General features: G+C 42.2%; 1 protein-coding gene across 1 annotated transcript in view; it reads right to left on the bottom strand.

The window, feature by feature from the left end:
- RBPJ (recombination signal binding protein for immunoglobulin kappa J region) overlaps positions 1-11,404 on the bottom strand; it is a 141,082-nt gene extending 129,678 nt beyond the window's left edge. Inside the window, exon 1 of the mRNA XM_068188821.1 lies at positions 11,125-11,404. Within this exon, the coding sequence (XP_068044922.1) occupies positions 11,125-11,243 (119 nt within the window). The 5' untranslated portion in view covers positions 11,244-11,404. The remainder of the gene's footprint in view (positions 1-11,124) is intronic.
- Between the last annotated feature and the right edge of the window lie 897 nt (positions 11,405-12,301).

Here is a 12,301-nt window from a genome sequence, read left to right as displayed (position 1 = left end):
CACATGCTCTGTCCTCCACCCCGTGATTTGTTGCTAGTTTGTGTCATCCTTAACCTGCTTCTGGTGGTTTGGCCAGGAGAGAAACAAATAATGATGACAACTGAGAAAACCAAGCTGCTCTCTGACATCGTTCTTTTAAAATGCTATTGCTACTTGCTGGCTGTGGAGAAGGGGCAGTCGCCTTGAGATAGAAATCAATCATGAAATCTTGCTGTCATCTGTCAAAGGTATATTTCCATCAAGTTGGTCTGAATCCTTAGCAGCTTGCTAGAAAAAATAAGAATATGTCAAATCTTGATCTGTCACAAGCCAAAGTTAGGAAAAATATATTTACATTTGACTTTTAAATGAATCCCAGACTTTCCTCTCACCGAGAGCCAATAAATTAACACATTTTCTTCCTCTTTGCTTCACGTTCACAAAATACCCTTAACTTTTAGTATTCTATCTGGCTGGATAACAAGGTTTTCATTTTGCAAAACCATAAATTTTTAGTACCAACAAAAAAGAAAAAGAGGAATTTTAGAACTGGATAAAGACTCAAGAGTTTTCACACAAAGTAGCCACAGAAATCAGACTCATGCATCCTTCTCAAAAGCCTGACAGTTAAGACACTTATCTACAGTACTGGAAAGATTAATTGATATTGCTATTTCTTCTTATTCATCCGAAGAACTTACAACTTGGTCTTGTACATCTCAGTGATCACCTAATGATCAAGTTATTGAACACCCTACAATATACTTCCCTTTTTCTCCTTTTCATCAGAAATTGCATTCTACACATAAGAAACTCCCCAAAGAATTGCATCACAAGTACCGAATTTCCATGAAAAGTTTCAGTGTTTAGTGTTAAGATCCCCAGCAAAAAAAGTTCTTGACTAATTGTAAACCTCGTAGCTTTGACTGTTACACTATCCACTCTTCAGTTATTATGGTGTTACCTGCTCACCATATGCAGGGAGACCTCAGTATATTCAGGAAGCCACATGCAGAAGCATCTGCAAAGGCTTTCTGTACTGCATTGCTTATCACAGTGCAAGCACCCCCAAGCACTTGCACAGTAAAGGGTGGATCACTAAATCAGTGAAAAGGATAGCAGAAAGGCATGAGAACTTGGGGGGTTGTGAGAAAGTGAAGGAAAAAAGATCCTCTCTATTTCACTAACTCTGGACCTTCGTAAAAAAACAACACAATGCTTGGGACTGTTCATGCTGTGAGCAAACACTGAAATATGACAAGGCATCAAGGCATGTTGTGTTACATGATATTCAGGCAGCTGCTGTGATGGCAGTTTTAATCCACCAACTGGTGCAACGAAACAAATCTGAAATGTAAAAGCTAGATTTCCACCAAAATATTTCATTAATATTACATGCATGTAAGTCAGGGAACTCAGACTTCTAATCCCCACAGCTACCCTAAGTCAGCCCTGAAGGACAAAGCAACAATGCAGCTGCACAGACAGGGGCTCAGAAGGTATTCTAGGTTTCAGTTTCCTGACTGAAGTATGCAAATTTCTCTATCAATGTTCTGTTGGCATATTTTCTTTGAAATTCGTTGAAGGGGGAAAATACACATTGTTTTTCAAAGGAATATAAGTATGAAATGACTGTATACCAACATATGAAGATAGCCAGATATAGCCAAATTTGTGTGAACACCTACTAGTGGAAACTTTCACCCTGCAGAACAGACCTCAGCAATATGTTTTAGGTCAGAGGAGGAGAAGAGAGCTGAATCTTCTTCTGTCCTTGACTGAAAATTGAGAACCAAGGAGCTTCCACAGCATATGCCAACCTCAAAACTTGTCCTGCACTTATAGCAGTCCCATGCCTGTCACTCGGAATCCCCACCGGCCAGTCTATCAGCACAGAGTTGGTTGGCATAAGCCCTCACAGCAACAGAGCCTTGTTTACTCAGCTAAAATACCCTGCAGGTCCCACACCATGGGGGAGGAGGTTGACCTACCCCCAGAAGTCACCCACCAAAGCAGGAGAAAGGCATACTTCCAAGTGAAAGAAGAGAGGGAGCAGGTGAGCAGGTTTTGTCTGATTTAGCAAAACACTTTCTCTTCACGGAAATGTCCATTCAAATCACTTTTAAATTTCCCTAGATTAAAGCAACAGGGAATAAGTAGAAAGGAGAGCAGCATCTGAAGCTGTCCATAAAACAGGATACGTGTGGGTAACAGATCAGTGGATGTAAGGGCACCTCAACAGCCTGCTCTCTCCTCACATGTCTTTTTCTCACACACTCACCCACTGTTCCTTGGGCTGGACACCTACTTGTCCACTGAGGCAAGTCAATTAAAACCAAATTTAAACTATAATTATCACAGATAGGAAGGAGGACAGACATCACAGATAGCTGTCTGAGACAGCTACTACTTCCAGCTGGAACTGCACAGGTGCACTGAGTGTTGTCCCTCCTGGCCCTCCCTCCCGCCAGATCCCGCATCCTCCAGGTCCCACAATGTGGGGATGTAAGTCTCCCACCACAGCACACAAACTGCCCACGAGCATGACAAGACAACTGTCATTTTCCACCCTGGCTGCCACTGTGGGTGGTCATGTTGGTGTCTGCTCGCATTTGCACGGTACTGGATGCTGTGGAGTATACAAACTGTTCCATATGGCATGTGGAGGGTGAGAGCCATGCTAGCAGTGCATTACAAAGCTGCATTTATGTTACCATATAGAGCCCCTGGTCTGTATTTTTCTTAGCATGCCTATTGGAAGGATAAATGAGAAAAATCCTACTTCTCTGTTCTTGAAAGTGCAGGAAGAGTGGCTGCTAGCAAGACTGTGCCCTTCACCTTGGGGTTTCTACCTGTCACACTTCTGATTGGTATTTGTCGTATGCTTAACTCCTCTAAGGTCTTAATTTTTCATTTAAATAGCTTTTACTCCTTAACTTTCTAGGCTACCTCCTTGTTTAATATCTGATCTTTTCCAGCTAATGAGTTGACAGCTATTTCTGAGACACTGTCAAGTTATTTACCTCGCTGAAGTGACTTAAGTTCCTCCCCCCACGTCCCCCATCCACCCCCTGTCTGTCTGGTTTCCCCCTCTAGTCTAGCTGAAGTGACAAACTCTCTCCCCTAGCCAAACATTTGTTTTTACAAGGTATTTTTATACCATCACCTCTTCCCTGCATCTCCCCCGCCCACCCACCACAAACATATGCTGTAGTGGGAGGACATACTGGTTTCACATAATTTGCAATGTTAAGGTGACAAATTTCCCCTCCTTCAAGTATTTCTTTTAAGATTTAGTTTGTAAAATGCAAATGGCAATGGGTTAGTTTCTCTTTTCCTTTTTTACCCTGTGCATGGCGACGTCCTTCCTCGCATAGAAGTCAGTGGAAGAGAAAACAAAAACCACTTGATTTATATTATTCAAAACCTATTCAAAAATATATTATTCAAAACCTATTCAAAAATAGACAAAAAATAATATTGTCTAGATTGATAAATTTATTTTATTCATCCCAAGAAAGACAGGAATTATGATAATTTCTGAGAAAGTAGGCAAATGTAACCACTTTACTGACTTCATTAGCTGGTCCCAGTATGTTTTTCTCTGTATTAAAATCCACATGCAGTCACATTCACACAGTAAAAACAACCTCAAGTACTCTAAGCTTCAGGCTTGGAACCATGGAAAACATGACTGTGGCCTTCATCATATCCAATTAGGGGTACATGTAATCCACAGTGATTCTGGTGCGGTGGATAAATGCCTACGCCAGCTTTAAAGCAGGCAAGAAAAATCTAGTTAAAACAGCACAGAGCCCAAATTGGGCTCAGCCACTCTAAATATTTACCATATTCTGAACAGGAGGTTGCAGGGGCATGCATAGTACTACAATTGGAGAACTTCCAGTACCTGCATTCACCACTGCAAAGCAAGGTCTAATGTGCTAAACATCCTGGTCATTCTAGCAGCATACATGCATGGAATGGGCCAAATGAAGACTGTTTATAAAAGCACTGAGTTTATGTGGTAGGATGACTGAAAAATGCTTTTTATATGTGCATGGTATCTAATCAGCACACACCATTAGACTTTCTGAAGTGGGATAAAGTGTTTATTTCTCACCCTAAGACCAAATTGAATACTATTCCAGAATATGATCTGCATTTTAATTCCCATTTTATGCAGAACTTTTAGTGCAGCATGAAAGAACAACAAAAAAGTATTCATCAATAATGCATCCTTGTTAATTTAATCTTTTGACTTTGTCTCATATAAGAAGGGCAAAGAAAGATAAATTTGAAAAACAAAACAGGGTAGGTCATCTCACTGCCAGCAGCAGAGGAACAAAATGGGAAAGTACTAAACAGTGAAATTCATTTATACTGTGCAGCAACAGGCTCCAGAGGACAAATTGTTAACAGGAGCCACTCACAGCACATGCAAAGCTTCTCTCAAATCAAACAGCTACGCTGTCACTGTGGGAAGCCAAGGAGCAGAGAGAATGAAAGAGAGAGGAAAAAACCTTCTCCACAGACTGAAAACATTTTGTAGTTAAGGGACTCAGAGTAGAACATGGGTAGTGCCTTCAGTTTCCCTGTGGTTCTAGCAAAGTCATCTGGGGGAAATGTCTGCAGAAAACCACCAGCAGTGAGCTAAGCAAATGAGAAGGGAACAAGAAATTTTCTCAGTAAAATGTGTGGAAGTTGTCAGGAACTGGTTGTCTATTCCAAGAATTTTCAGATTGCCCCCTTTTGTATGTTGAGGAAAAATGAGTAGAGGATCACCAGACCATCAGGGAGGAGCCACTCACCCCAGTTGTCTGGGGATAGTCTGGCAAAGAAGAGCCATCCTCCAATTATTCTGGAGCTATCAGCCCCCAGAGCTCTGCTGGAAATAGTTCAGGGCAGTGCAGTTCTTCTGGCTTTTAACTCATTGCCAAACCTCTGGCACATCCTCAGAAGCAGGTGATATTTATTTGGCAGCATGTTCTTTTCTAGAAAAACAACATTAAATCCTTGCATTAAGACCCTCCTGTTGGCTAAAGGTACAGCCCTTTTCTGTGTGCCCTTGCAGACTAACAGGTGACCTCTGCATCTCAAAAGAACCATCCAAAGATGTATCTGCTGGTCCGTGAGGAAAATACCCACACACATGAAGAGACTACTTCTCTCCCTTCTGGGTCACTGGACATTTTCCTGTATCAGACATCATTTGAACATTCACTCAGCAGCTGGACATGGCACAACCTAGCCTGAACCTATTCTCACTAGTGACGATCTACACAATATTTCACTTTTCCCATTTGTGTCCCCTCAAAAGCAGCAGTAGAAAAGAGAAATGTATCTTTGGGACTGATCTTTTGTCTTCAGTCCAGGTCACAGATCTTCTTGCCTCCCAAAAATAAGACAAATGTATTTTTATACTCAAGTGACCACAGCTCATGTGTACCTACCTGAGCTAGCTACACAGTGGCCTGCTCATGTCCTGTTACCAACGTAACTGCATCAGCATGAGCTTGGCAGCAGCTGCAGAAACCACCTTTGCAGTTAAGGAAACAGTTGGTCAAGCAGCCACAGCAGTCCCAAACTCAGTGTAGGCTATATGGACAGCAGCATCCAAAACCTGCCTCAAATACATCTGCAAACACAGGCATTAGCCTATCTTTCTTAATGTTTTCAAAATGTTCAGAGATTTTGGGTTAAAGATGCTGCATCAGCACAAAAGCATTCCCAGAGCAGTAAACATACTTGGCTGGACCACTGCCTTTGTTTGAGCTCTGATTTGCTTCAAGTAAATGCAGTCATTTATTGCATGTTTCACCTTCTTGTGGAACAGCTGCTGTCTGCAAGGAGCCAAATAGCAGACAGACTCTCAGTCCTCCTGAGATACCTCTGGCTAACAGCATGCATAGCTTTCCTCAGAGGCCAGCATGTCACTGACCAGTTGGTTTACTCTAAAATATTGCATGCTGTAGGTGTTTCCAGCTGCCTCATGAGGTATTTGTGTCAAAACTCATATTCCTGAGGAGCCTGTGCCGTCTGAGCCATGTTTTATACCTTCCCCAGGAGCAATATGTTTCTTTTAAAGCAGTTCTCTTCATATCACAAACCAGAGAATATAGAGAGAAATGACCAGCTTTTCAGGGAAGGCCCGAAGTAGGGTGGAAGCAGAGGCTTTGAGAGTTCATAACACTGCTTATCTTATGAGGAGAACATCTCTTTGGGAACAGGGAAGGATATGAAGAAAACTATAAATAGAGGAAGACCACAAGGAAGTCAAAGGGTGCTGGACAGTCAAGACATACACAATGAACAAAATGCAAACACTGGCTGGAAAAGCACTGAGGAATTTACATTTCATTCAAAACACAGTAAGCCAATAAAAATATTCTAAGGCAAAAGTAGATATGGCAGGAGCCAAAGGAATTTTTGCTGTAAGACTGTCAGAGGACTGAATGGAAAGTACAGAAAGCAGGACTGCTGCAGGCATTTGGCTGCAAGAGGTCTGAATCATGCTGCTCACCATATAGGGGGCAGTGTTAGAGATGAGGTCTGAGGGCATCGTGAAGCTGCAAAAGAGAGGGAAGCTGGAGCAACCTTTGAAATAGACAACACACATTGCTCCTCCAAAATATGGAGTAGGTTAAGGTAATGCCTAGATTTTGTATAATGTACTTTTGGAGAAGATGAGCCAGACTCTTACTACCTTAGATGTCTGTAGAGTTTGGTTACTTTCATTGTCTGCAAAAGAGCTGTTCTCAGTTTACACCAGCTTAAGCCTTGTACCCCCACTCTGCACTCAGCATTAGCCGTCTTAGATTTAACCACATAACAGCTTCGAGAAAGAGGAGAAAGTTATGCCAATCTAGACAGGAATTCCTCTGTGCTCCATCCCACTCAGAGAAGTTTTGGATACCACAAACAGATAATGACAGATGGTGTCACACAGAGACCCCTGTGTGACTAAAGCCCAGCAGGTGAGGGTCTCCCTATATATCTGAGAAGGTGGGCTCACATCTATTCCTCCATTTCAGCTTTCAAAATTTCGAGGAGAAAGAGCTGGGGGTTGATGACTGTTTGGTTTTTTAATCTTTAGCCAAACTGTTTCTTTTATTTTAACATGCTGTATTCACCTGGCCAGTTTAGTATAGATACCGGTTTCTTCACCCGCCCCAGCCACTGAACTATCTCAGGCAGCTTGCCCCACTCTAAAATAAAACAGAACAGAAATACCACTACCTTTTATTCAAGGCTGAACAGTAGAAGCTGCTTCCACAAGGGCAAGATACACTCTCAAATAGGCAAACCATATCTGGTCTATGTGACAAGCAGAAGCTCCCCATTGTCCCTGGGCTCTGCACCTGAGGAGTTGTTTGCCTCAGTGTAATGCAGAAAACAGCTCTTGCACCTGCATCACACTGCCCATAAGAACACAGCCTGCTCCAGGACTCACACTACCAAGCTGAGCTCCAAGAAATGGGGACAAAGCAGAGCACACTTAAGGAGCTGATGTGATGAACCACAAACAGAAGTGTGATTGTAGTTAAAGGAAAACTGAGGACTCTCTATTCCTACGTATGTGTCCAAGAAAAAGCCCTTACTCCTTTTGACAGGCAGTATTCAGTGACTGACTTGAGGATCACCTTCTCTTTAGATAAGTACATAACATGAAGTGTGAACAGAAAGCAAGAAGTGTGGGCAGAGAGCAAATGTGGCCAGCAACCATGGCCACTCATGTAGTCTGTACAAGTCTGGTGCACCAATAAATGTGTAAAAGTGACAACAGCTTTAGCAGGAGATAATTGATTACCCAAAGGCAAGTAAGGTGATCTTGCCATTGGTACACTCTACAGGCACGTGGAAGACTACCAGGGACTAAATCTTGGATCCTTTGCATCCCCATGAGTGTTGTAAACACCTGACGATTGGCTGGTTTTGGGGAGGGAACACACATTTCCATATCTTTGCACAACAAAACCTTCAAAAGATTTGTTTTCATCCTTGTGTAAAGAAAGGAACATAATTTTAAATCTCAGAATTTCAAGGAACAGAACGATTGTTTACGACACATGTTTGTAAAGAAAATAGTGCAGTTACGTCAAAGTTCGTAATTTACCCTTACAGTACAAAGGTAAAGAGACTTCAAACTAGACTGTTGAACTAAGAGCCAACGACAGCTACATTTTAACCTTGCATTCAAAAAAAAAAAAAAAAAAAAAAAAATTGACCATAACTATAAGGAGGCCTATTTGCCCCATCTACTGGCCATTGGGAAGACTGGATTTACACTGCAATTAAAAGCATTACCACCGAGGCCACAATTCAGTCCATTCTCAAGTTATCGATTCTAAATTTAAACACATGCATAAGTGCCACTGAGAGTACTAAGCACAGAAGGGCTCTACCAAACTGAAGCCTGGGGCCAATTATTTAGCATGGCAGAAATAGAAACAACAAACAAAGAGAAAAATGTATTATTTTCAAAGGAAATACTAGGGCAGTCTATTCACTAACACTAGTTTGTTAACCTTGAAAAATTAAATAAATATGCCTTCTTTTGTTCTGAAGTGGGCCAAGGTAAATTAATGCTGTAAGATAGCAGCCTGCCAAACCCCTGTCACAAAGCAGCCACATATACTGCAGCTCAGTAAGGTCATCCTAAAAGGTTACCATGCCATCTTATGGATTTTTAAAATAAGCATTTGTTTAACAATTAGTTAGATAGCAAGTTAGGTTCCCTAAAGGCCTGTTGACCTTATATTTTTCTTCTCTGCATGCAGTGAATCCATCCGTCTGAAATGGGTCTATTCCTTTGAGGAACAGGCTGATGTCTAAAGGGAAAACATAAAGTTTGGGTTGACTCGATGAGACCTTTTACACTACCCTAGGTGGAAGACTTGCTGGATTTCTCTGTTTTAGCACATGCCTCACTCTCATCATGTTCTTCAAGGGCAGTGCCTGTGCTAGTACAGTAGCATCCCTCTACTCCATGACCTCCCATGCTGGTTGCAATCAGATGTACCTAGAGAAAAGCTGCAGCCAAGGGAAAGACCATCAAATCCCTGGCAGCAAGCTTCCCACCAGGCAACCCAATATACCTGCAAGCTGACTCACCATGAGATCTTACACACAGCCATCCTCTCTCCATGTGACCCCAGCAAGCAGCAGCATGTGACAGTCTGCTTAGGCAGATACTCAGCATGCAACTATATTTCCTGCAAGGCACACAAGCCTCCTGCTCAAAGGATTTCTGAGCCTTGCAGATTCTAAGCAGAAACAGGACTATCAGCATATCTATCTAGGCCCAGGCATGCAAGCTCAGAGAGGAGTTATTGTCACATCACAACAGAGAATGATGAACCGTCTTCTTCAGCAAGCAGAGCTCAACATTTTCTTCAAGAAGTACAGGTGCAACCCGCTGTTTTGAGGAGCTATAACCCCAGTTACCCAGGAAACTCTGTAAGAATAAACTGGCCACAGCAGGGAATAGACTGTAAAAGAGGAGAGGGAACAGCATCCCATCCCCACTGAGTCTCCTTCAACTCAAGGGATAAATCTGAGAAGCAATTATGACTGCATTTAAATATATCATTTCTATAGCAGACAGGGAAAGAAATCATTGGCAGTAGATCTAGACCTGCTGGTAAACCATATGATAGGTTGTACATGAAATTTCGTAAAGTACATGCACTACTCTGAGGATCATCACAAAAGGTTTGCTTAGCCTCCTTCCAGACATATATTTCAGGATGAGTTTTGCCTTAAGGGGATGTCAAATGTTTCAGAAATCACTCAAGTCCAAACAAAACAAAAAAAAATGGACAACAGTGCCTTGGTGCAAATGCTTGCACAACCTCACAATTACAGTGTAAGGCTGGGACCCAGCATTTCTAGATGACATTCCTAGAGGTCACAAAAAGGGCCAAGAGGTTGTTGTGCTGGGAGGACCCCCTGAGAGCAGCTGGTCATGTAGAAGCTGCTAGAAAAGGAGTCATAGCAGACAGCTGTGAAAGAGGCAACCCTGCTGAAGAAAGACACTGAAAGGATGTTGGCCCATTTTTAATGGTCAGAGAGTAGTACTGCTCTCAAAAACAACCTCCACAGACAAGAGGCAGACTTCATTAATTCTCTAGTCCCTGATGGCAGACACCTTTGACAGACCAAGTTCTGGCTTATTAGGCTGGGAAAACCACTCTGTTCCCTATGCAAAACCAGATTTAGACATCTGACTTACATCATGGGCCCAAAGCTTATTTTGTCAATCCAATCTGATAAATAATCCTGAAACTGGCAAAAGCAAATGTTTGGCAAGAGCTTTGAATATAAACTAGGCTCTAACTGAAAGCTCCAATGATGACTGCAAATAAACCATTTATTCTTTCACTGTTGCCATCACTGTACATGAGACAATCCTTATCCCACAACTTCCCATCTCTGCCCCATTTTCAGTGCTCAGAAACAATCCTCAATTCTTATTTACATTGCACTTGACAGATTGAGGACCCTCTTTTTTCTTTTTGCAAAGTAAGGTGAGTGTAACATACATGTAACATACTTATTCCTTGTTGTGAATAACTGCATAATTAATTATGTTAGTTACATACAGTACCTTTGAGGGGGGAAAACAGCACTGTTCTCTGAAAGAATTTTCTTGGTTACTTAACAGAACTAAATACAATTTGTCTTTCCTTTTAACTTTTTCCTGGGAAGAAAGTCTACATTCTTCAGCTGTGAACTTAGGTTTCTGTTCGGTTTTGGGGGTTTTGTTTAGTAATAAGAAATACTAAACAATTTTTTTTGTTGTTTTGTAATAAGAATAATGCACAAGAAGAATATAAAGACAGGATTCTCTAGAGACTGAACCACATATTTTATCTCAAAAGAAAAATTGTTTTACTGGAAAATAAGCAGTCCAGAAAATGCCAAATGAGAAGTTTCACTCTACATCTAGTCACTTGGGAGTAGGTAAATATCCAGCTGACTAGAGCCTGTTTTGGAGGTTCTTCTGGGGAGCAGGGGTACCTATATTTTTAGCAGCAGACATACTAAAATTCAAGACAAAAGAAACATGCAAAGCAACTAGTGTATCACTTCTTGCTACTACCACAAGCATTAAAAATATTCTTAAACATGTCACTCACTCACCAAGAAACAAACATCAGAAGGAACTGGAAATCACTGCTTTGCCACCACTCAGCTCTGACACTGTTGCTTTCCACCTCCTTGCAGAAGTCAGGCAGCACCTGTCCAAGCACCACCTGCATCAGGCCACACTGTAATGTCCCACAGGCTCAGCCAGCTCACTTTAACATAAAACTAGGCACAAGTGCTGGAAGCAGCCCAGGGGCTGAGTACCAGCTGGCACATCTGAAATGATTTCCAGCCCAGCGGAAATGAGAAAGGAGTGTTTGGAAAGACCTTGTATGTAGAGACTTTCCAAATGTTAGTAGCTCTCCTTTAGAGAACTAGAAATACTGACTAAGCTGAAGAGCAATAGATGGTGTGGACTGTTTGAGGTGTACTGGAGGGATGATTCTCTTCTTGTTGTGGATTGGGCTGGGCTGGGCTGAGCAGTCCCCATTCCTTTGCTGGTGAGTTTGCACAAACCTCAATGTGGCTCTTGCTTTGCTGGGTGAAAGAGATGTGACTACCGCTCATGCCCCACTGCATGGTTGCCTTCCCACTGCCAAAGCCCTTCTGTCAGTGAGGCTTCAAAAGGGAGTATGGCTGACCAGTTCACCCAGAAATAGCTCCTCACCTCCCCTCTTCAAATACCTCTTTGAAAGCCTGTTCCATCCATACTTTCACTAGGAGCCCATTCCTCCATCTGTGGTGGGAAAAGCAAATAGAGCTCTCTAGATTTTCTTTGCTTTGCATGAGAATGTCCATTGAACAGGCCCTGCCCAGGTAAAGACTGAGACTTCATCATGACCTTCCACTTGCTTAAAAATACTGCAGGCTCCTGGCAAGAGCGTGGAGTAGAGCCTCCTGGCAAGACAGGAGGAATCCAGTCACTGGCATGCAGATCCCAGTGTTGGTGCCCTCAAGACAGAATAGAGACTTTAACACATGTTTATTATGTCATGTAGGTAATGCACAGAAAAGGACAAAGGTGAATCCTTGAATCACTGTAAGGATGTTTTTTTCTCCAGGGCAGGCATGTTAAGTCCAGAGATATCAATAGCATAGTCCCTGGTATATTCTAACAAGCTTTGCACCAACACACATGATGATAGTTCTGCCTACACTTCAGACAAGTAGGTAGTGATTCTGCAGTGCTCTCAGAGATGATGATCTTGTGTATTGACTTACCTAAGCTTGA

The sequence above is a fragment of the Anomalospiza imberbis genome, chromosome 4, assembly GCF_031753505.1.
Source record: "Anomalospiza imberbis isolate Cuckoo-Finch-1a 21T00152 chromosome 4, ASM3175350v1, whole genome shotgun sequence".
NCBI lineage: Eukaryota > Metazoa > Chordata > Aves > Passeriformes > Viduidae > Anomalospiza > Anomalospiza imberbis.
Note: the sequence above shows the minus strand (reverse complement) of the source record. Positions and strands in the feature narration are given on the sequence as shown.